The sequence below is a fragment of the Mirounga angustirostris genome, unplaced genomic scaffold, assembly GCF_029215605.1.
Source record: "Mirounga angustirostris isolate CCGP_5_RB_7025 unplaced genomic scaffold, mMirAng1.0.hap1 SCAF_11, whole genome shotgun sequence".
Lineage (NCBI taxonomy): Eukaryota > Metazoa > Chordata > Mammalia > Carnivora > Phocidae > Mirounga > Mirounga angustirostris.
Window position 1 is genome coordinate 962,231 of NW_026991719.1, and position 25,271 is coordinate 987,501.

At 52.9% G+C, this 25,271-nt stretch overlaps 1 protein-coding gene across 4 annotated transcripts; it reads left to right on the top strand.

The window, feature by feature from the left end:
• Positions 1–1,708: 1,708 nt before the first annotated feature.
• IL3RA (interleukin 3 receptor subunit alpha) lies at positions 1,709–24,538 on the top strand. Of its 4 annotated transcripts, XM_064573665.1 has the most exons (13): positions 1,710–2,012; positions 2,486–2,655; positions 5,049–5,146; positions 9,537–9,655; positions 12,836–12,956; positions 13,438–13,570; positions 13,655–13,830; positions 17,659–17,774; positions 19,777–19,803; positions 20,874–20,985; positions 22,491–22,596; positions 23,879–23,960; positions 24,265–24,538. In XM_064573665.1, exons 3-13 carry the CDS (start codon positions 5,083–5,085, stop codon positions 24,337–24,339), a joined length of 1,131 nt encoding a protein of 376 aa, XP_064429735.1. In that variant the 5' UTR covers positions 1,710–2,012; positions 2,486–2,655; positions 5,049–5,082; the 3' UTR covers positions 24,340–24,538. The 4 variants fall into 4 exon arrangements, with proteins under 4 accessions (XP_064429736.1, XP_064429735.1, XP_064429737.1 ...); XM_064573666.1 differs by lacking the exon at positions 2,486–2,655 and having other exon boundaries at positions 1,709–2,012; positions 13,739–13,830; XM_064573664.1 differs by lacking the exon at positions 2,486–2,655 and having other exon boundaries at positions 1,711–2,012.
• Positions 24,539–25,271: the final 733 nt, after the last annotated feature.

A 25,271-nucleotide genomic window follows, 5' to 3' on the forward strand; every position in this document is an offset into this window, starting at 1 on the left:
GAGAGGCTCTACTCGGGGTCTGCCCCACCATGCAGCTGGGCCTCCCACCTCACCCACTTTCCCTTCCCGCTTCCTGTCTTCTGTTCCTCTGTTCCCCCAGGTGCACTCCCTGTCCTTGCAGGGCTGCACTCTCTGTTCACGACGGAAGCTCTCACCACCCCCACTCCAGACCCCCATTGCTTGCTTGGTCCTGCTTTTCCACTTTCTGAAATCTGGAAGTCTTTGGTTGTCTGGCCATATACCAGCATGGGGACTTTGGGAAGCATGGAGCAAGCAGGTGGGGAGCGAGCGGGGTTCCCCAAGCGAAGTTAAAGACGTTCTAGAGGAAAGAGGTCTCGTGTTTGCATGGACAGATGCCTTCGGGGCTGGTGTCTGGAGGGGGCCACCATCCTCAGCCCTGCCAGGATCCCCGGTCCAGGGACCCTCCAGAGACTAAACCTGCAGTTTTGTCCGGGGTTACGGCTGACGCTAGCCTGGCAGCCGGCAGTGGGGAGGGCGGGAGGGAGGAAGGAGCAAACAGAGAAACAGACCCAAAGCCCCTCTCCGGGTCGGGGAGTCAATGTCCGGCCCAGCAGGTGGATCTGAGTCCTTCCCTGGTTCTGGCCACACCGTCCTTAGCAGAGTCCTGAGCCGCAAGGAGGTCGGTGCGTTGTGACCCAGGGTGCAAACTCCTGACGTCAGCTTTGCCTCCTTAATAATCCTCGGCAGCTTCCACTTCTGCCCAAGGAGAGCGCTTCATCCCACGACACTCCCAGGTTCCCACGGACCCTGACCGTCCCCTCGTCCCAGCCCTGTCCTTCACTGGCCGCTCTGTGCCGCTGGCCCTGGGCCTCTCCCCTACCTCCCCTCCGTGTGTTAGACACCTGCAGCCGGGCACCTGCTGCCTGGGGCATCTTCAGGACCTGGCCTCAAATACCCCACCCAGACTTTTGCATCTGAGCTCCGTGCCCAGGGCATTTGGATGCACGCTGCCCCGGAAAGGGGTCCAGCCTGGGGCTCAGCGGGGTGGTAGTGGCTGCCTTCTCCTCTGTGTGGCCGTGCCGTGGGGGAAGCCCGTTCTGGACTCACTGCCACGCACGAGCCAGTCGGTCCCCTCTGTCACGTCGTTTCCCCTCTGTGTCTCCGTGTGTCCTAGACGCACAGCTGTCATTGCATTGAGGGCCACCCTACTGCAGCATGAGCTCATCTCAGATCCTAGACTCGCTTAGGTCTGCAAAGACCCTTTTCTGTGCCGGTGGATCAGAGCTCCGGAGCCGCTGAGGAGCTGGTGTGTTCTCACAGGCGTGAGCGGGGTGAAGACTAGCGGTCAGCCCCTGTCCCTGAATGGGGTCTGTCCAGCAGGGGCTGAGCACAGGGCCACTGCTGCTAGAAATAAAGCTGGAGGCCGCTTGCCACCTGAAGGGCTGCATTTGGCCCTGGGCGGCGTCCTCTCCGGGGACCTAGGGTCCTAACCAGGGACTGTCTCCGGGGGCACAGACGGGAGAGCGTTTCCCGGGGACCTGGCGGGAAGACAGCACAGGAACCCTCCACCCAGCCACTGGTATATGTGGCATATACTCCCCGATGCCAGGAAGTTGCCCAAGCCGGCCCTGCATGGTGAGCAGTAATTAGGATTGTAACAAAGAGGAACACGCAAAGAGAAACGAGAACAGGAAAATAACAGTTTTGAAAGAAAGGGGACTCATTCCAGGGAAAGTACACAGTCGCTGACCCTGGCTTCGAGGGAAGAGACACACACAGACACGGGGACGGGGTTCTCGACCCGGTCACTGACCTCCTCCCCACCCCACCCCGCCCACCTGGAGCCCCATTGGGTCCGGGTTTTAAGGGTGGGGCCCCTGGTCATGACCATAAAAACGCTGAGAAGGGAGAGCCAGCTTCAGTTTCTCTTTGGGGACATTTCCTCCAGCACATTTGGGAGGAGGACCCACAGAGAGGAGTCTGGGGTCTGGATTCTACCCCCCTCCCCAGGCCAGCTGTCTTTCCCACGGGGGACCTTCGCCGCCGCCCAGGTAAGACCCCCGACCCCCGGGAGGGACGAGGGGCATTGGGATGGGGCTCGTTCCAGCCACGGTGCATCTCCCTTGGGCACGGCACCCGGGATCCGAAAGGGTTACAGCATCTAAGGATGCAGGGGACGGCGCGAGTATCCACCCTGGACGGGGGTGACGGCCATGCTTGCATGCTGACCGGCCGGGCGTGCTGAGCTGCACAGAGTAGGGGATGAAGATGGAGTTCCAGCACGCTGTCCTGTTCCTTGACGTGGTTCTTGGAAAAGCATAAGCACACACATGGGGCTGCAGTGCTGTGGGGTCCACGGAAGGCTGCGTACGAGGTGGGCACGGCGGCTCGTTCCCGACGTCCAGCACAGCCTGCCGGGGAGCTGCTGGGGCTGGGGGCTCGGACCGATCAGGAAGCACAGATCCCTTGCAGGTGCATTATGCAAACGGCCCACATGTGCACGAAACGTGCTCCATCCACGCAGGGGAACAGGACTCAGCCCCGAGAAGGAACGGAGGTCTGACACCTGACGCCCGCAGACGGAGCTCCAGGACACGATGCACCGCGAGAGAAGCAGACGCACGAGGCCCCACCATGCGTGATCCCACGGACTGAAAAATGTGCAAAACAGGGAAATGCATGGACAGAAAGTGGGTCAGTGGCTGCCAGCGCTGGGCAGGGGACGGGGACTGAGAGCTTGTGCCCACAGGGTTTCTTTTAGCTGCATGGAATGTTCTGGAGCCAGAGAGAGGTGGAGAAGGCACCAGATGCCCCCGGAGTTACATTTTTAAAAAGATTTTATTTATTTCACAGAACAGAGAAGACAGAGAGAGCGAGCGTGAGCGGGTGGGGGGCAGAGGGAGAATCAGGCTTCTCGCTGAGCAGGGAGCCCCAACTCAGGACTGTATCCCAGGACCCTGAGATCATGACCTAAGCTGAGGGCAGATGCCTCACCGACTGAGCCAGCCAGGTACCCCTGAGTTGCATTCTAAAAGGCTGACTTTTATGGGATGTGCATTTCACCTCAATAAAAAATTAATTAATAGATACATTTTTAGGGGCGCATGGGTGGCTCAGTGGTTAAGCGTCTGCCTTCGGCTCAGGTCATGATCCCAGGGTCCTGGGATCGAGCCCCGCATCGGGCTCCCTGCTCCACGGGGAGCTTGCTTCTCCCTCTCCCACTCCCCCTGCTTGTGTTCCCTCTCTCGCTGTCTCTCTGTCAAATAAATAAATAAAATCTTTTTGGAAAAATAGATACATTTTTAAAAACGCGGATGCCTGGGTGTCACCCCAGGACTCCCCGAGAGGGTCCCATGAAGAGCAAGATCCTATAGGTGATGATGCCAGATGGGAACGCCAAGGACCTTGTTTCAGGCGGCCCTTGCCTCACTCTAGGACGCACACCCCCGACCCCTCCTCTGGGCTGGCCGTGGACTCCATCCGAATGGGGGCTCCAGACCCCCGGACATTCATGGCCACATCGGCACCCACCCTGTCCGACCGTCTGCAGCCGCATGCTCAGGGGAGCAGATGAGACCCCCGGTGGGGTCCATGTTGGGTCCTGTGATGGGGGCTGTGAATGCCTGGGACAAGACCAGGCGAGTCTGAGGCCCCAGCTCCTTGATCCTGGCTGAGATTTTCCAGATGGAATGGTGTGCAGGGGGCACGTTTTGCGGGCAATTCTGAGGGGCACAGAGGCCCAGCCCCAGGCCACTAATGGTGTTTGCCAACGATGATATGGTGGGGAGGAATGGGGGCCCATCAGGAGACCCTGTTGCTGATGGTCCCAGTGGAGGCAGGAGCCTGGCCACCCAGGTGAAGATCCCAAAGAGCCAGCCCAAGGAGGGAGGCTTCCTGGGGACGCTGGGAAGGTCCTGACCAGGGCGTTGGGACCATGCAGGGTTCAGTTACCGTAACTGTGCCCATTCAGGAAATTCGATCTGTGTTGACTTCCCATTTTTAATGACACTTCCTTCCAGTGCTTTGTCATGGCAGTGTTTCCCGGTACCATGCGTTGAGTGTGCTTTCCTGGTTTCTGCCTGAGGCTGGAGCCAAGAGCATGCTCAGAACCCAGGGTGCAAGTCTTTAAAGGCAGGTTGACATACACACAGGGATGTCCACACATGCACACACACACACACAGGACGTGCATAGGCGCACGCATGCACACCCAGACATGCACGTGTGTGCACACATATGCATGCATACACACATGCACACGTGTGTGCGTGAATGCAAGCACATGGACGTGGGTGTTCACGAATGCCCACACACGGGTGTACACGAATGCATGCACATGCACATGGGTGTACGCAAATGCACACAAATGGACATGGGTTTACGCAAAGGCACACACATATACACATGGGTACACGAATGTGCACGCGTGCACATGGATGTACGCAAATGTACGCGAATGGACATGGGTATATGCAAATGCACGCACATGTACATATGTGTATACGAATGTGTGCACATGCACATGGATGTACGTGAATGCACGCAAATGGACATGGGTATATGCAAATGCACACACATGTACATATGTGTATACGAATGTGCGCACATGCACATGGATGTACGCGAATGGACATGGGTATATGCAAATGCACGCACATGTACATATGTGTATACGAATGTGCGCACATGCACATGGATGTACGCGAATGGACATGGGTATATGCAAATGTATGCACATGTACATATGTGTATACGAATGTGCGCACATGCACATGGATGTACGCAAATGCACGCAAATGGACATGGGTATATGCAAATGCACACACATGTACATATGTGTATACGAATGTGCGCACATGCACATGGATGTACGCGAATGGACATGGGTATATGCAAATGCACACACATGTACATATGTGTATACGAATGTGCACACATGCACATGAATGTACGCGAATGCACACACGCCCACACACATGCACATACCCAGAGCCTTCCCTCCTGGAAGGAGCTCCAGGCTCGTGAGCAGTAGCTTCCCTAAGTTCATCCTCCCCCATCCCACACTCTAACTGTGCCTTCTCTTCCAGCACACGACCTCCCTGCCGTGGGAGCCACGTCGCTATGGCCTTGGTGTGGCTCACGGTGTTTCTGACGTCTGTCTCCGGTCTGCTGCAATCGGAGGAAGGTAGGACGAAAACCCAACTGTGGTCTGTGGCTGTGTCAGGCATTTTGTCGTTCAGTTAAACTCCATGTCAAGATCATTATAGATGCATTGGCAGCTGTAAGAGCTGATGCAGAGACTGCCCATGTGCCCCTCGCCCCTATCCCGCCAATGGGATCGCCTTGCAATGCTGTCATGGTACAATCTCATAGCCAGGATACCGACTGTGATCGGGTCAAGGGGCTGAGCATTTCAATGTAGCTCGAATGCAAGGATGCATCACCTACCCTGGTCCTGAATCATTATTCCAGTGCGAAATGGGGTTTCACCTGTGTCTCCCCTTTCTGGGTAGGGTCATGGGAACGGCATTGGTTATGGGCTGACCTGTGTCCCCACCAAGGTCCTCCCTGGAAGCCCTCACCCCCAGAACCTATGAATGTGACCATGTTTGGAGATGGAGTCCTTCCTGATGGAATTAAGCGGAGATAAGGCCATCAGGGTGTGGTCCTAATGTAACAGGACAGGCATCCTTATAGGAAGGGAGCGTGTAGCCACAGACATGTGCCTGAGGAGAAGGCCATGTGTGGCAAAGTACGGTCTCCTTGCCTTCCATGTGGCTCATACGATATTGCATCATGATGATGGGGAATAATGACATCATTCAATGAAGGATAATGAGACTCCATAGTAACCAGAAGTAATGAGATGAGAAGATGCTGATTACAATCCCCGAGCCATCTGTGCCCACTTCTGACTGTCAGTCTGGTCAGACTCAGGGCACAGGGGCGGCTGACGGGCATGCAGCAGGAAATGTCCCAGGGAGCCAGTTGGAAGCCAGTGAAGCCCAGTACAGAGCACAGAGCGTTGACTTAGCCTGGGTGCGGGCCCTGAGTGAGCCCAAGGCCACGAGGAAGACGGGGCTGCTAATGTCTCTGAAGGTTCACACTGACCTGCAGGAGTGTCCGCATGGAACCCAGTCGCCATCAGGAATTTTCCAAGTAAGGGGCGGACCTGAGACAGAGGCCATCTGCATGTTTTCCACGCCGGGTTCCCAGGCACACAGACGTGGGCCGAGCTCGGGGCCCCAGGCACGATAGGTTCTCCAGGAGTCCAGGAGCGTACCCACCTCGGTTGCGTCAGAAGATGTTAGCTGTGGTGACAGCCATAAGATTTCATAACCCATTAGACATTTATTCCTTCCTCAAATAGGGGTGGAATTCAGATGTTTTGTGGGGGACAGAGAGGAAGGGATTCTTTTTTTTTTTTAAAGATTTTATTTATTTATTTGCGAGAGAGAGAATGAGAGACAGAGAGCATGAGAGGGAGGAGGGTCAGAGGGAGAAGCAGACTCCCTGCCGAGCAGGGAGCCCGATGCGGGACTCGATCCCGGGACTCCAGGATCATGACCTGAGCCGAAGGCAGTCGCTTAACCAACTGAGCCACCCAGGCGCCCAGGGATTATTCTTCTGAAGGCTGCTATTTGAGTCTGCGCGGGCAGCCAGCATAAAATACCATGGCCTGGGGGGCTTAATTTATGTCTCCCAGCTCTGGAGACCAGAAGTCTGAGATTTAGACGGGGCAGGGCTGCTGAGATCCAGGTGGGGCAGGACCACTGAGATCCAGGTGGGGCAAGGCCATGCTCCCTCCAGAGGCTCCAGGGGAGGGTCCTTCTTGCCTCTTCCAGCTTCTGGGGCTCAAGGTGTCCCTGGGCCTGTGGCCGCATCCCTCCCATCTCTGCCTCCGTCTTCATGTGGCTTCTCCTCTGTGTCTGTTCGTGTCCAAATGTCCCCTCTTAATAAGGACACCAGTAACATTGTGTTAGTTTCTGCACTATTCAAGAACAACCCCATCTTAATTAATTAATACCTGCAATGACCCCATTTCCAAATAAGGTCCGATTGTGAGGTCCTGCAAGTTGGGACTCCAACACGAATTTTGAGGAGACACAGTGTGACTCAGAACAGGTGGTTTTGCCCCAGATATTTACTCCAAGATCCAGGGTCCTTCAGCATCTCCAGGAGCATTTATGGGTGAGAACTGGAAGTACCATCATGTCTCCTGTCGAATTTTGTGGACTAGAACCCAGTCACATGGCCACACCCCATGCCCAAGGGGCTGGGAGATGTGGGATGTCTGGGAAGGGAAGGGGCTTCCCCTCTCAGCCTGACACCCCCAGGTGTGAGCATTATCTTTGATTTGCCTGTCTTGTCCTGGGGCAGAGTCTGCTGCCGCCTTTGCGGTCACTTCAGGCCTGAGGGTACTCTAGGATCGCTGACCACAGGTAGGAAGTGAAATGCTTTCTAGGAACCAAAGGCTGAAGGAGGCAGCTGACGCAATAAAATTTTCACATCTTCCCTCCTAAGCTGGAAGCCCCCTAAAGCTTCAACGTTGGCCAAATTGCATTAAGAGGGGCCATTGGTACAGTACTAGGTGGATTAGAAGTATTGAAACCAGACGCCTTGCCTTGTTCTGGTCTTAAGGAGAAGTGGTTAGTCTTTCACCATTGAGTCTGAATTAGCTCAAAGATTTTCATAGATTTATCAGGGTAAGGAAGATTTGTTCCATTCTTAGTTTGCTGAGATTTCTTAATCTCAAATGGTTGTTAAGTTGGGTCGATTTTTTTTTTCTGCTTCTATGGAGAAGATCATTAGTTTCTGGTTAATGGGGATGAATTATATTGATGGTTAAAGAAAACTTGCATTCCCAGAGTAAATCTCATAAGGTGTTACCAGGTTTATGTATTCCTGGGTTTTTTTTACTAATATTTTCTGAAGGGATTTGTGTCTATGTTTATAAGGGGTGTTGGCCTTGAGTTTACTTTTAATATCTTTTATTTTGATATTGGGATAATGCTGGCCTCCTAAAATGAATCAGAAAATATTTCCCATCAGCCCCCCTTTCTTTTTTGAACTTTTGTGCACATGATACTATTTCTTCCTTAAATATCTGTTAATTTACATACATTTATATTATTTATAAAAATAAACTAAAATATGATAAAGTATACTAACATTAATATTTACTACTTCATCCTTCATATCTGTTTTAATGATATTTAATGTGTTGGCAGGACTGAGTGCAAATTTTGAAGCATAAGACTCTATTTTTTTAAGATTAAATTAAATTAAATTTAATTTAATTTAATTTATTTATTTGACAGAGAGACACAGCAAGAGAGGGAGCACAAGCAGGGGGAGTGGGAGAGGGAGAAGCAGGCTTCCCGTGGAGCAGCGAGCCTGACTTGGGGCTCGATCCCAGAGTCCCAGGATCATGACCTGAGCCGAAGGCAGATGCTTAATGACTGAGCCACCCAGGTGCCCCTGAAGCATAAGACTCTCTTAAGAGGGTGTTATACACAACTGATAAATTATTGAACACTACATCTGAAACTAATGATGTACTGTATGTTGGTTAATTGAATTTAAATTAAAAAGGAATCTATCAAGAATTACATTTTCAATTTAAAAGATATTTCTCCAAATGATTTTTTTTTATTATTATGAAGGAATAAATTGTCCTTATATGTCAGAAGAAAATAATGGCAGAAACCAAGGTGTTGATATGGTTTGGTCTTGCTTATGAAACTAAGGCTGTTGATCTTGATAACTAATCACGACACTTACAGTTTATAAATTCTGTGAACATTTATGAAAGTCATATCCTGTAAGTCCTTGAAAGGAGTCACAAATAAAATCTCACCAAGTATTTGTTGTAGCTTTACAGACTTACTGGCAAAACATGACTCAGTAGCACCTTGGACATGCACAAGCAAGTCTTTGATCAGATATGTTGAGCTCTGTGGTCTGCCACTAGAGACTCCCTTTCCCAGGGACCCTGTTGCAGGAATGCGTGAGCTTTGATTCCATTTCAAAACATAATCAGATGTATGTGCTCACGGAGTTTTTCCAGCAATGTCAGAATTGCTCCAACAGCCTGTGAACCGTGGAAGGTCATGAATATCATTCTAATGACCATGCCTTATATTTTCAAAGTAGAACAAAAAAAAAAAAAAAAAGAAGAAGAAAGAAAGAAATGCATCTTCGATGGCCACTGGTAACCACTAGTCCTCAGAATCGTTGACCTTGAGAGACGTATGTAAGCCAGAATTTGTTCTCAGTTCTCAGGGAAAGTAACATGGTCACAAAAGATACATTTAAGATAAATGGGGATGGCAGAAAGTGACCAGCTTTACCCAACTCTTGGGGCTTTTTTCCTCCATCACTGGGAGGGCAGGCTAATGAGAGGAATAAGGCGCTGTTGATTGATGGCCTCGGCCAGGTCCCGGCAATGCCTTGTCTGTGTAGAATTCTGCTTTCCGAGGTTGTAGGTGAACTCGGTGGGAGGAAGTTCCCATGGCGGTAAGGGTTCAAACAACCGCAGTATTTCTTCTAACTCTGACCTCTAAACATTTCAGATCCCAATTTACCGATTAAGAACCTAAGGATGGAGCCGGGAGAAAGGAGATTGACCTGGGACCTCCATGGAAATGTTCCTGAAATTCTGTGTTTCATAAATTCAAAACTTATCACTAAGGTAAACCATCTTCCCTGTACTTGGCACACTGGAGCTTCCGTGACTTTCGGGAACTTAAGAGCTAGCAGAAACCTAGGGCCAAGTCCGACTCAGACATCACAGAGGTGGGGGTTCTGCTCTGGGCTTGGGTATGGAATGTGGGGTGAGAGTCTATTTCCGGCACCACAGCTCAGGGTTCGCCACCTGTAGGATGTCCAAGATGGTGTCCCTGGAGAGCGTTGGTGAGAAAATGTGTTCAGGGATTGCAGGTAGGGAGCAAAACCCAGCTGAAAGTGAGTGCTTGCTTTCCCGCCATTTCCCGCCTCTCACCCAAATCCGGTACTGTGTCATCTTCTGAGGTTCAGGGGTCTTGAGAACTGTGACAGATCCCATGGGTGGGCTATGGTGAGAATACAATACATTCACAGCTCATAGAGTCTCATGAGGAAGAGGCACCTATCAACTTCCTTGAGAATAAATTTGCTGTCTTGAGATTATTCCTGATTTAACACAATATAAGTCACAACCTGGGCCCCCATAACAAATACCCTAGAGGAAGGGGCTCATACAACACACATTTATTCCTCCCAGTCCTGGAGGCTGGGAGTCTGAGATCCAAGTGGGCCTGAAGCTGGGAGTCTGAGATCCAAGTGGGGCTGAGGCTGGTTCCTCCTGAGACCTCTCTCCTGGGCATGTAGACACACTATGTTCATTCTCTGTCCTCATGTGGTCATCTCTCTGTGCATGTCTGTGTCCTCATCCCCCTCTTCTTATAAGGACCCCAGTCCTATGGGATCAGGGCCCACCCTACTGACCCCATTTTACCTTAATCCCCTCTTTAAAGACCCGATGTCTAAATACAACCACTTTCTGAGGTCTTGGGGTGAGGGCTTCATCATGAATTTTGGGGGACACAATTCAGTTCATGACAAGGCTCGGTGGGATTTCATTGGAGCTTGGCCAGTTGACTCTAAACTCTCTCTGGAACAACGCAGGCTACAGAAGAACCAAGAAATGTTGATAAAGAACACTAGTGATCAGGAATTTGCCTTTCCATGATGTCTCCAAATGTGCTGAGAAGCTATGATTATCCAAAGTATCAGATTGACAGAATGCATGGATAGATTAAAGAAATGGAACAATCTGGAAGCAGAAGCATGCATTGGCGGCAGGTGGGGGTAGGGTGGATTTTAACTAAGATGATATTTCAAGTCGATATAGAAGAGATAGAGTGTTGTATGCATGAAGTCAGCACAATTTCCAAAATGCACTAAAATTAAGTTGGATTCCTACTTCACAACGTCCGTGCACGTAAATTGCATGTAGGAGAGATCTAGATATTTTTCTCAGTACCAAAGATGTAGAAGGAATTGCTGAGGACTGTTTCAAGATACTGGACCCTGTTGTCATTCCCTCATCCACTGTTGGTTTTCCCTAAATTGAATTCATTTCTGTTTTATTAACGGTCTTTGCGCTTTTGTCCAGTTTTCCCATGTCTCTATGCTACTTGAACGTTATGCTCTTGGCCAAATGGGTAAATATTGTGTTTGGTGTGTTTGTCCTCAATGGAGACGGGCTCCCCTTCTCAGTGGGTGGAGTCTCTCCCTCTCCTGTTTTCATGATCTGCATACATGAGGACCTCCATCCTTGGGCTGCCAGAGAATGCTCAGAAGCAGCGCTCAGCACAGCTATGGCAGGTTTGGGAAAACACTCGTCTACCCCACATTCTGCCGTTCTGAACTTCCTTTTAGAAGCCTTTATGGAACCCGAGTTCCTCGGACAAGAGACAGTGACTGTGTTTATGAGCCTCACCTGAATTATCCAAGGAAGTTTTAGATCAGTGCCGAAAACTGCACAAAGGCGCACATTTTCCCAGAGCTTCAGATGCGTTGTGTTAATATGTATTTAACAACTAGTCTGGTTGAATCTGTTACAAATATGATTAACTAGATAGAGGCCTTCTTCATTTATTAATTACAATTTCCACCAACTGAGGGCGCTGGCTGGCTCAGTTGGTAGAATGTGCGACTCTTGATGTCAGGGGGTCGTGAGTTTGAGCTCCACGTTGGGTGTAGAGATGACTTAAAAAGAAAATCTTAAGAAAATAACCTTCTGCTTATTAATCCATTCGGAGCCTCACATCATTTTCTATTTATATTAACTTACTATATAATACAGATATGAAGCTGGAATTCATCATGAGCTTGATAAATATTTTCCTTTCATTTTTGTTCCATGTGACGTTCTATTTTTATTTCCTCATTTTCCCAGCTTTTCCATGCCAATTTCATTTATCATTCGATCCTTAGAAAAGGGTCGATTTATTAATAATGGAATTCCTTAAATGGAATATTCATCTATTTATTCATAAATGGAATTATTTATTTATTCATAAATGGAACTATTTTATAGAAATTTTTGTACAGTTTTAAACAATTAATAAACTTCACTTTTTTTCCAGAGCAGTGTGAGGTTCACAGGAAAATTGAGAGGAAGGTATAGAACCCCCAACCCCGGGCGCCTGGGTGGCTCAGTTGGTTAAGCGACTGCCTTTGGCTCAGGTCATGATCCTGGAGTCCCGGGATCGAGTCCCACGTCGGGCTCCCTGCTCGGCAGGGAGTCTGCTTCTCCCTCTGACCCTCCTCCCTCTCATGCTCTCTCTCATTCTCTCTCTCTCAAATAAATAAGTAAAATCTTTAAAAAAAAAAAAAAAAAAGAACCCCCAACCCCTTGCCTCCACACAGGCACAGCCTCCCCGCTATGAGCCTCCCCACCAGATGGCACAGTTGTTACCACTGATGAACGTGCTTGGACACATCATCCTCACCCAGAGTGCACAGTTTATTGAAGGGTCACTCTTAGTGTGTGATTTGATGACTTTTAACAAATAGAGAATGATACGTTTTATACAGAACAATGTCACTGCCCTAAAAAAAAAAAATCCTGTGCTCCTCACCTGTTCACATCTCCCTCCCTCTCCACCAACCAGTAATTTATACACCATTTCCAGTTTGTCAACCACCACAAAATAAATTGCTGGGGTTTTGATGAAGATTGCATGGAATCTATAGAGCAAGTCCTGGAGACTTATGGTTTTGTTGGTGTTGTTATTGTTGTTGCTGTTGTTAAATCCGAATATCATCACCATGACACTACGTGTGTTCTTTCAACAATGAATAAATGGTTCTCTGTCTCTCTCAGGCCATCGACAAAAATCGTTACTGCCAATTCCACGTACTTCCCTTATGTGAAGTGAAAAACTTCACTATCTCCTTGACCAAAGGCCCACCGTTCTTGATGGGGATTCAGTATCCTCTGCAAGGTGAGGGGAACGTGTTCCTCTTTGGGTTTTGTTTGCTTTCTGTCATTGGTTGGTCATAGGAATACAAAAACCATGACTTTTAGCTTGGGTGGACCTGCAGGGAGTGGGGAAAAAAAAAAAGCACACAACCCTAGGGCATCACGTATGCAGGAGGATTTCATTCGTAGGACCTACTTGAGTTGATGGTGTGCAAATGCATAACAGATGAGTGGTCGGCGGTGGGGGCGGTGAGGATGGACAGGAGGGAAGGGGGTGAGGCAAGAAAAGGACCATCTGGGGGGCCCTTGGGGGGTGAGACTGTCCTGTATCTTGAGCATATAGGTGTTGACATCTGGCTGGAGATACCACAGAACCGTGTTTTCCAGGGGTTATCATTGCGGGAAACTGGTTCAAGCCTCCACAGGATAGCTCTGTATTTGTCCCTGTAACTGTGTGTGTGAAAGGCGATTTGCTCTTCTTTTCACCTCCTTTGCAAATGCAGAAGGAAACCCTGGGGCGGCCGCACAACGTCTGGACTGCTGGGTGCACGACGTGGACTTCCTGACGTGCAGCTGGGAGGTGGGCAGGGAGGCCCCCAGTGACATCCAGTATCGCTTATACTGGCAGGAGCTGAGGTAGGTGTGGCCATGGCACAGCAGGGCTCTCCCCGGGCACATGGGGCCGCTGGGTCATTCCTGGGTGCTCCCTCCTTGCCGAAGGACCCACAGGGAGCAGGAGTGTCCACATTACGAAACGGATGATCGGGGGAAACACGTCCGGTGTCATTTCAATGATGTGTCCAGATTCCCGAAACAGCTCCAGATCCTGGTGAGAGGCACAAGCCACGGCGCCAGCATCCCCTGCGTGGACCGTTCTGTCGAATTATCAGAAATTGGTGAGTACAGGTCAAGGACACGGCTCTCAGGCTGCACCCTCGGCTCTGGGATGCTGGTGTCTGAGCTGAGGGGGCCGTAAAAAATAATCCCAAGTAGCCGGCTGAAATGACACATGATTTCTCACGGTTCTGGAGGCTGGAAGCCCGACCTTAAGGGGCCCGCAGATCTGACTCCTGGTGAGGGTCCCTCTTCCTGACTTGCACCTGGCAGGCCTCTCGCTGTGACTTCACATGGGGAACGACGGAGAGAAAGAGAGCTCCGTTCTCTTTTGCTTATACGGACCCGAGTCCCATCATGATGGGGGGGCCCCACCTTCATGATGTCAGGTAACCCTAATTACCTCCCGAAGGCTCACCTCTGAATGCCATCCCACTGGGGGTCAGGGCTTGTGCATTTGAGGATGACACGTGTTCATCTCCTAGCAGTGGCTATGAGCTCCTTGCACCTAAGGAAGTAACCTGCTTGCTTCTGGAACATTCCTAGAACACACGGGACACATGCCTCCATCACAAGTCTTGGGGAGGGGTGAGAGTCATGCCCACAGCACCTGTCAAGGCCCTGCATTGATATGCCAGTGGGTTTCTGGAACACAAACCCCATCGTAACAAAGCTATGTCGCCATCCATTTTCTTTAACTGGACCCCTCCCCAAAGTGTGACACGTTTCAGCCTCTGGGAGCCTGGGCCTGCCCTGGTGGGTCCACGTGGGGTAAGGAAGCATGTGGCCGGCTACGTGAATTGAGATGTGGTGCAGAGGGGAAAAAGGCAAGGCCTCTTGCTTGAAAAGCAGGGGGACTCTTCCTTTGTCTCTGGCCTCCCACCTCTTGAGCTCCATGCTGTGTTTTTTGTTTTAAGGTTTTTTATTTATTTACTTGACAGAGAGAGACACAGCGAGAGTGGGAACACAAGCAGGGGGAGTGGGAGAGGGAGAAGCAGACTCCCCGCCGAGCAGGAAGCCCGATGCGGGGCTCGATCCCAGGACTCTGGGATCACGACCTGAGCTGAAGGCAGACGCTTAACGACTGAGCCACCCAGGCGCCCCTCCATGCTGTGTTTTATTGGCACTGGTTGGACGCTGTTCCCTCAGACATGGGGCCCTCACTGGTACATCCAGACCGTGTCCAAGACCACCTGCAACTCAATGCACGCTCCCACCTGGACCCCTGTGTCCTCACCCCAGCTCCCAGCAGGGGTGGGAGGAGACAGTGGTTAGTGCAGTGGGGTGGTGGCTGTGTGATAGCCCGGTAGGGAATGCATGGAGGGGTCAAATGGGAACTGGGGGCTCCGTGTCCCCAGTGCATGCTCCATTATTCCCCAGGAACACAAATTCAAAAATGCCTGTTGTCCCCCCAAAAGATCTGTCCACATCTTGGCAGCTGTGAATGCCACCTTATGTGGAAATAGGGTCTTTGCACTTGTTACAGACAGGCCCTAATCCAATATGGCTGTTCCCTTACAAGAAAAGGAGGACACACAGAGGCCAACCCAAAGACAGACAGGAAGGCTATGGGAGGCCATAGGGGTGATGTGTCTATAGCCCAGGAACGCCAAGGACCGCCAGGAGTCACCGGAAGTGGGAACGGGGCCTGAAACAGATTCTCCCTCTGAGCTTCCAGAAGGAACCAGCCCCGTGGACACTTGGATTTCAGATTTCTGGTCTCCAGAACTGTGAGAAGACATATTTCTATGGTCCAACACACCTGTTGGTGGCGTACCAGGCAGCCCTGGGAGATGAATACAATAACGTTACTAGCAATTTCAACATGGCGCCAGGAGAGCATGGACCCAAGCCTGGGGCCATGTGCAAGGACATCAGTCACACACAGCTCTGTGCTGGGATGGGCCAGGTTCAGGCTTGCAGGGGTGGCTGCTGAATAGTGTCCCGGATGTTGCTCGTTGACACCAAGAGAAGCGGGCCGTGGTGCTTTATCATTTCCCAGTTGGTATCTTCATAAATGATCCCAAACTGTGAGGCTTAAGGCACAGGAATTTATCCCCCAGCTCTGGAGATCCAGGTGGGGCAGGGCCACTGAGATCCAGGTGGGGCAGGGCTGTGCTCCCTCCAGAGGCTCCAGGGGAGGGTCCTTCCTGCCTCTTCCAGCTTCTGGGGCTCCAGGTGTCCCTGGGCTGGTGGCCGTGTCCCTCCCACCTCTGCCTCCGTCGTCACGTGGCTTCTCCTATATCTGTGTCTCCTCTTCTGTCTCTTGTAAGGACACCTGTCATTGGATTTAGGGCCACCATGATCTAGAAGGACATCATCTCAAGATCCTTCCCTTATTATACCTGCAAAGACCCTGTTTTTAAACAAGATCCCCTTCACAGGTTTTAGCGATTTGACATGGATGTACCATTTGGGGGTGACCATTCCCCTCCCTGCAGAGCTCTGTAGAAAGTGACTCACATCTCACCCTGACCCTGGCCCTTCCTCCCACAAGGAGCCATAGGTCTACAAGGGGACCCTGCCTGTGTGTGTCATATTGCGACCGGAGCCTTTCAGCCCACAGGCAGGCAGGACGTTAGCACTCTGCCCAAAGTCGGAGGGGCTGGTGGGTAACCCTGCTCCCTCACCTGGGCTGGGTGGCTCCTAGCAGGCGGGTTCTGGGCTGTCTCCAGGGTTGTTCCCCAGCAGGACTGACCCACCTGCCCTTTGGGGTGCCCCTGCCTTCCTGGCCTCACTCTCCTGGCCCTGCCAATGGGCGCATCCTCCGAAGCAGGCGTCATGCCCTGTCTCCTGCTTCTGAGGGGACAAGTCCATTGGTGGGGTGGGGGTGGGTGTGTCCCACAGTAAGGTGGCCACAGATGGGCAGGGCCTGGTTGGCTGCAGGGAGGAGGGAGGGGAGCTGGTTTCGAGACTATTTTGCGGATGGATTCTGTGCATCCTCCTGTGGTAGAGGCACGACTGAGGGAGCCTGGGGGCAGGGTGACGTCATAGATGGGGGAAGGGAGGGGGAGGAAGAAGAGGGCCAGCAGAGAGGAAGAGCAGGTGGGTTGGGGGGGGGAGGAGACCCAGAGCTGGGGACTGCCCTGTAGTGAGCTTTCAGCCAGGGATCCAGGTGGAACAGCACTGCAGGCAGGTGAGGACCCAGGGCTGGGCTCCCAGTGGAGGTCGGACCTGGGGTGTAGTTTCAGACGTGGTCACGTAGGAAGCTTGGCGAAACCATGGAGTCAGGGGACGCTGAATGCCCAGAAGGAGGGCAGAGGGCAGAGCACCCGAACAGGGACGGCCAGGAGGGTCTCAGCAGCCAGAAGGCAGGGCAGGACGCCCGGGGAGGACCTGGCTACAGCACGCGGGGTCTGGGGAACACGAGGAGGGACAGATGTTTCTGGGAGTGCAGTTGGCCGGCCAAGGGCTTTGGAAATGGGACTGACCCTGCGCAGGGTGGGGAGCGGGCCAGGCTCACACAGGCCTGAAGGAAGGAGGGAGTCCACGCGTGCAACAGGCTTTCCTCCCTCTGCCAAAGAACAGTGGAATTACGGCCAAAGGGGAAAAATCAGGTGTAGACCTGGGGACGTCCAAGGCACAGACCTGAAGAGCGCTTTCCAGAAGGGTCCCAGGGTGGGCGGGGGTCTCTCACAGGCTCCTGTCTGAGCAGCTAGACCTAAGGCTAATTCAAGTGGATAGATATCTCAACATATTTTGTCATGCATCTATACTGATATTTTGCCCATTCTTTAACCTTGGAAGGACCTTTTCCTCTCCTTCCCATCACCCTAAATTTCTATGAAGCCTGTTTTCAAAGTATCTTCTGGGAGTGGGCTGGGGGGATGTTGATTTGTTTTACTCATAAAAGTCTCTTTGTTTTTTGTTTTTTTTTTCCCCTGTCCTAGAGAGATTAAGTTCACCCAATATCACTGCAACGTGTAACAAATCATATTCGATGATGGAATGGAAAGTGTTAAGCCACGTCAATCTCAGATTTGAGTATGAACTTCAAATACAAAAGGTAAATGCTTGTTGTAGCTGGCAAGTCTAGATTCTCTAGAATCTGTACCCCAAAGCTTTGGAGGCAGATAAAACATACACACAAAAAAATATGAATCAAAAAAAAAAGTTTTTAGTCTTTTAAAAATAAACACAAATAAAAATAAAGTAAAAAAATAAATAAAAATAAAACTGAAGTAAATTTTAAATAAAAAAAAAACATAAACCCTACATAAAAATGAAGAATGTTAACACACACACACACAAACTGAAAAAAATTAAAGATCATGTAAGCTTTTGTATGTGTGAAAATCATCAAAAGAAAATATACACACCCTAAAAAAAATTTAGCTTTAACAAAAGAAACAATGTTGGCTATTCAAAATACAGAGGTAAAATTGAAAATGCACATCACAGATGGAAGAAGCCAGGTGCGTATTTGTCTGTCAAAGGACTCATGTTTGGGATGGATAAGAAAGGCTTCCAAGTCAATACCAAGAAGACAAACAACTACATGAAAAAAAACTAAAGGGCAATAAGTTGAAACAACCACTTCCCCAAAGATGTATTCATGCCCCATAAACACATGAAAAGTTGCCACAGAAATGCAAACCACAGGGAGAGGCCACTCTCCCCACCCCTCAGATTGGCTAAAACGACAAAGTCTGGCCAAACCAAGGGTGGGTGACGGTGTCACCCAGTTGATTACAACACTTGCTTGTCACAAACTGGTGACCATTTAAAATGATATACGTGGCTTCTTCTTCTCTGAGATGTCCCTTATGGATGAACATTCTCCGTATTGTAAGAGCCAGGATAAAATCACATCCTTTTGAGAAAAAATGGCACCGGCACTTTGGAAGAGGCTTTGGTAGTATCTCGTGGAGGCAGCCATTCCCATGCGGGGTCTGGCTCTGAGAATAACGAAAACATAAGCCCACCAAAGTGCGGACCTGCGTGTTCATAGCAGCTGAGTTTGGGAACAACCCAAGAGAAGGGGTGAACAAAACATATCCGCGCTGTGGAGTCCAAACCCCCAGTGAAGGTGAGCCAGACTCGAGGTCCACCCTAGAGGATCCCATTTATATACAGAAGCATAGAACATGCAGAATGATCTACAGCGAGTGACACACGTGTGCTCTGGGTGTGTGCAGGGAGGAAGGCATGACAGAGGGGCACAGGGAAATTCGGGGGTGACGGGGTCGTTCCTTACCTGGAACACTGAGCTGCTTTTATGTGCATAGTATTTCTCAAAGCGCACCAAATCCTGTGCTTTCAATGTGTGGTTTGCTCAAGGAAATTATGCCTGAATAAAGTTATCTTAAAAAATGATCAAGTATGGGGGCGCCTGGGTGGCTCGGTCGGTTGAGCGGCTGCCTTCGGCCCAGGTCATGATGCCAGGGTCCTGGGATCGAGTCCCGCATCAGGCTCCTTGCTCAGCAGGGAGCCTGCTTCTCCCTCTCTCTCCCTCTGCTTGTGCTCTGTCAAATAAATAAAAAAAACTCTTAAAAAAAAAAATGATCAAGTATGGGGGCGCCTGGCCAGCTCAGTCGGTGGAACGTGCGACTGGATCTCGGGGTCATGAGTTTGAGCCCCACGTTGGGTGTAGAGACTATGAATAAATAAACTTAAAAGAATTATAAGTCTATAAAAGAAAATGACAAAATGTTTTGAGCTAATTAGTATTTCATACTCAGTTATTGACTTAAATGTATTGTTTCTTTACTTCTTTGTATATTTATTTATTATTTATATTCAACTAGTGATTATACTTAATGTTTGTGTAAACCTAAAACTGCTTAGAAGGATAAAGGTTATTAATTCTATTAAAAAAAGAAAAGACCAGGTATTTTTTAGTTAATCTCTCCTTTATACTCATATTTATTTATAATGATATTGATCGTTTAGACTCAATCCCTGATTATTTTGTACTCGGTTTCTGTATAAACCTAAAAGGGCTCAAACAAGGGCCTTCGTCAGGGGACGGCATCAGACACCCACCAATTTCCACTCTTGTTTTGTAGGGCCGCAATCCTGCCTACACAGAGAAGGTGAGTGTCCCCCACCGTCCCCGAACTGGGCATCACAAATGTGTTTTTCTTACTGTCCAGCCACTTCGCGGTGCCCGACTCTGTGTGGGGGCCCCGCTCACCCATCCGGCAATCTCCAGGAGTCTGTGCTGAGGGGAAACAGCTCAGAGATGAAGCTCTGTCCTCACGTGGCTTCTCCTCTGTGTCTGTCTCCACTTCTGTCCCTTGTTAGGGTTCTTGTCATTGGACGTAGGGCTACGCTGATCCAGGATGAGGTCATCCTGAGATCCTTCACGTAAGCACATCTGCAAAGACCCTACTTTCAAAGAAGGTCCCGACTACAGCCTCCGGGGGGAGGGGACGTATCTTTCTTGGGGAGCGGGGTGAGGAGGTCACCATTCATAAGTTGGCAGGGCCCCATGCAGGGCACAACACCCACTCATGTCACCATAGTCTCGGCCTCGTTGAGGGTGTCCCCGGGTTCTTTACCTCCCAGTGCTGACGAAGAACATTTTTATTTGGACACCAAGAGCCTGGGCTGAGAAAGGTAGGGGGCTCCAGGATCTGGGCCCCTCTGAACTGCAGGCATCTTCCGTGATCAAGGCTGGTCGGGTTTGCTCTCTTGGGGGGCCTGTGTTAGCTCCCCTGGTGGGGGGACACCTGCCATAACCCGTGTCCCGGACTGGGGGTTTTAAAACACAGCTCTCTTCTCTCCGGGCCCGGGAGACCGGACGTCCGAGATCCAGATGGGGCAGGACCTCATTGCCTCTGGAGGCTCCAGGCTTTTCTCCCAGCTTCTGGGGCTCCTTGGCATGATGGGAGACCATCATGCACACGGTCTTCCCCCAGTGTGTGTGTGTCTGTTGCCAAATTGCCCCTTTCCGTAACCACACCAGTGGTAATGGATTACAGCCCCCCTACCCCAGCGGCCTTCTCCTTAACTGATTGCATCTCCTCCAAACCTGTTTCCAAAGGAGGGGCGAGAACGTTCACGCACGAGCTTGGGGGAGGACCCACTCCACCCACGACAGGGCCCCGTTGTCTCCCTGCCAACCGGGAACAGCCTTTCCTTCTTTCCTTTTCAACCTCAGCTCCAGGAAAACTTCTTCCAGATTCACAATCCCGGGAACTACATGGCGAGACTAAAGGTGAAAGGTTTCTTCCGCAACACGTGGAGCGAGTGGAGTGTCCCCCAATACTTTGGTGAGTGGGGCACCCTTTCACCTCTCCCTCGGGTGCGCTGGACGCTGGGGGGCACCAGCCCTGGTCAAGGAAGCACAGACCCCTCGCACGCTCAGACGGGCTCTTCATCCCTGCTCTTGGCTGCTCTGCCGCCAAAGGAGCCAGGATCGAGCTCCACGTGCTTCTGTGTCCCCAAAGACGTGTCTGTGTCTCTGAAGACAACAGCTGACCCTGCGCCTTGTGCTCACCCCATGGGGGGGCAGCGAGGGGGAGGAACAAGACCCCCAGTTAGAACCCCCATGGCTTGTTGTGAGCAGGCACACGACTTCCTCTTTTATCCAACATGGTCCCTGGCATGGCTCTTGGGCCTAATTAGAAGGATTTCCCCCCAAATAAGAGCTGCCATTTCTCCTTGACCTGTTCTGAAACCAGACCCTCCTCCTTGGCTCCCCCAAGAACGTCCTGTTTCAGTGGCGCATAGGAAACCTTGGTCACGGGGCTACTGCAATAAATGACCACACGTTGTTGGGGAGGGGGCTTAAAACCCCACAGGAATCCATGCTCTTCTAGCTCTGGAGACCAGAGTCTGAGATCCAGGCGGAGTAAGACTGTGCTCCCCATGGAGATTCCAGGGGAGGGTCCTCCCTGCCTCTTCCAGCTTCTGGGGCTCCGGGCTTCCCTGGGCTTGTGGCCACGTCCCTCCCATCTCTGCCTCCATCCTCACGTGGCTTCTCCTCTGTGTCTCTCTGTGTCCAAATTTCCTCTTTATAAGGACACTCGTCATTGGATTAGGGCCCATCCTATTCCACTGGGACCTGAGGTTTACTTGATTCCATCTGCAAAGACCCTCTGTTGTGGGCTCAGATGTGTCCCTCCAAATTCACCTATTGAAGTCCTCAGCCCCAGGACCTCAGAATGAGACTGTATTTGGAGGTGGGGTCTTTAAAGAGGTGGTTAAGGTAAAATGAGGTCAGTAGTGTGGGCTCTGATCCCATAGGACTGGGGTCCTTATAGGAAGAGGGGATGAGGACACAGACACGCACAGAGGGACGACCCCGTGAGGACACAGGGAGAACACAGGGTCTACACGCCCAGGAGAGAGGTCTTAGGAGGAACCCGCCTCGGCCCCGCCAGGATTTCGGACTCCCAGCCTCAGCCACCCTGTCTGTGGGACCTGGTTGTGGCAGCCCCAGAAAACTCCCACACTTCCCACAGGGCCCCGCGGTCCCAGAGGGGAGCCTGAGGTCTTTGCAGGTCGGCGCGTCAGGGACTCCCCCTCCCGGCCAGGCTGCAGGGAATGCTCGCGGTCTAGGACCCGGGCTCAGCTGCAAGAGGTGTGGGGCCTGCGGCGGGGGCCTCGGTGTTGCGGCGCCGAGGCCGGCCCCCCGTGCAGGGGGCCACCATGCCCTCCTGGACGCGCCCGAGTGCCTGCTGCCTGTCGGGGAGCCCCTGGGGAAGGCTTCAGGGCTGGGTGCAAGCACCAGCCCTGGGGCCTGCTGACGTGCCCCGTCCACCCTCTTCCGTAGTGTGCGACCTCGGGGAGGACTCGCAGCCGCCCGGCTGGCTGTTGACCGCGCTGGTCTTGCTGGGAACACTGCTGGTCCCGGGGCTCGTGGTCGTGCTGTGTGGGAGGTGAGCGCGCCGCCCCCACGACCTCGCTGGCCTCCCCGCAGGGCGCTGCTCCCCATCCCCGTCCCCCCCTCCTGCTACCGCGTGCGGGTCGTACCTGCTGGACCGCGACACCCCCAGGGAGCAGGCTGCCGCCTCAAGCGTCCCCGAGGTCCTTCTGAGGCAGGACCCTGTTCTGGTCCCTGCCGCCCATGGAAATCCAGAAGCTGGGGGCCGATGCAGCATCCTCGGGACCCTCCCTCCCCAGACCCTTAGCTCAAGTGCCGGGTCTACAGCCAGGCTCACCTGCGTGTCCCCGCTGTTCGGCCTCTCACCCCTGGCCCAGATTCCCCATCCCCGACATCCTTCGGGGGGGGGGACTCTGGGAGCCGCCTTCCTAGTCCTCCTCCTCCTCCTCCTTCCCTTCCCTTCCCCTCCCCTCCTCCTCCTCCGTCTCCGTCTCCGCAGCAGGCAGGGGTCCAGCGACAGGGTAATCCTGACCTTTCCCACGGATAGCAACTCCTGCCCCTGAGGCACCTCCCAAATGCCAAATTGTGGAGCCCTGCCAGGTCTAGTCCCGCAGCGGGCCTTGGGGTCTGTCCCCGGGGGATCTGGCCTCTCTCTGGCTGCATCCACGCCCCTCCCGGCCGCTTCAGGCGGAGCCGCCCAGCCCAGGGGCTCGGCGTTGGGCGTGGATGGGCCTCCTGCTCAGGTAGGGGCCGCTGGTCTGTGTGGAAGCCGTGGGCAGTGGCAGGGTCCGTGGTGGGTGCCAGCAGCCTGGGGGCCAGGGGTCTGTGGCAGGGGTCGGGGTGGGGTGCACGGGCCCCAGCAGATCAGCATTTGGCCCCTGCAGACCAGGATTGCTCCTGGCTGTAAGACCTGGTGCTGGGGGCAGGCAGTAGAGACCAGCCCCCCACCCACCCCCACCCTGGGGCTAGAGTCCTAACTCCATCCCAGTGTCCGGGGGCCCCTGAGTTCTGGATTCGGAGCCTGCAGCTCTGTCTGGTGTCCGGGGGCCCCCGAGTTCTCGATTCGGAGCCTGCGGCTCTCTCTCTGGCGTCTGGTGCCCCCTAGTTCTGGATTCGGAGGCTGCGGCTCTCTCCGGTGCCCCCCCCCCCCGAGTTCTGGATTCTGAGCCTGCAGCTCTGTCTGGTGTCCAGGGGCCCCCGAGTTCTGGATTCAGAGCCTGCGGCTCTCTCTGGCGTCCAGTGCCCCCCCCGAGTTCTCCATTCGGAGCCTGCGGCTCTCTCCGGTCCCCCCCCTCCCGAGTTCTGGATTCAGAGCCAGTGTCTCTCTGTCCTCCAAGGTACTCAGTGTTGCAGAAGCTCTTCCCCCCTATCCCTCACATGAAAGACCCCATCGCTAACAACCTTCAGAACAGCAAGTTGGTACGTCTGGGCTTCTGCTGGGGGTGGGGTGGGTGGGTCTGGGACGGGGTGGCCACAGCCCCTCCTGGGGAGCAGGATGCTTGCGTGTTGGCCCTGGCGGGAAGAAGGGCAAGACTGCCAGGTGATGGTCACGTGAGGAGATGGGCGCTCGCCCGAGGCGCTCCTGCAGGTGGGCAAGGCCTGGAGCCCCAGTGACCAAAGTGCCCAGGACCAGTCAGGCCCCTGCGGCTTTTCGGGGTCGGGGGGGACCCTTGCTGCAAGACTACAGCTCTGCGGCTCAGCCTGACCCCCTTGTCCCCTGCAGGTGGCCTGGGAGACCAGCAGAGCAAGCCGGGAGGACTGCCCAGTGGCGGAGGTGCAGGTTTTGGGGGAGACATGACACAGGACGTCAGACCTCCTTCTCTGCACGGCCAGGTGCCCGCACAGCCTGGCTGCGGTTGGACCAACAGACGGTCCGACTGTATGGGGGTGGGGGGAGGGACACCCCAGCGCACTCTCTGCGGAGCCGCTACAACCGAGGAAGAAGAGTTGTGTCAGGCTCATTTCGTAAATAAACGCCGTTTCCACCCAGTCCCTGGGCTCGGGGGGTGGCATACAGCCCGCCACGCCAGGCCCCTGGGGCCCCCGTATCCCGCCTCCTGAAACGGGCCCCATCCAGGTTGCCGCTAACAGGTTGGCTAGACTGGTTGGTCTGAGTCCCTGCAGCGGCCACGCCTGGTTCTCTGGTCTTCTCGCTGCACTCAGTGTAAGCTGCTGACACGGAGGAGCCGCCACGCACCCCGAGATGGGGAGAGCAGCACCTGGGACGCTCGGGGGGCCTGGCTGTCCGCCAACACCGCCCCCTGCAGCGTGGCCTTGCACTGCCCCCGGCGGGGACTCCTCACACGGAGCCACGTCAGCCCGCCCGCTGCAAACCTGTGGACACCGCCTGCCTCACAGGAGCCTGGGTCTCCCAGGGGCAGGGCTCCCTGGACACACCGCGCTCGGCCGTTTACTGAGGGAGGGGCCGCTTATCCTTTGGAACGTTTCGTGTAGGGTGGTAGGCGAGCACCCGAACGTTGCAGAACCAGCCGTGCCAAAAAGGACCCCAGCGTCACTGCAGAAATATTACTGAGGCCACCAGCACCCGCGGGTATTTGGGGACCTGCTGGCCAAGGTAAGAAGGGCCTGGCTGCATAAACGGACGGACTGTTCAACTAGCCGAAGATGAGCAGGGGGTGAAAGCAGGTCTCCAAGTCCAGCGGTTCACATGGCTCCAGGCGGGAGGCAGCGTCCACGGACCGTCATTCCATCCAGAACACCAGGGCTCAA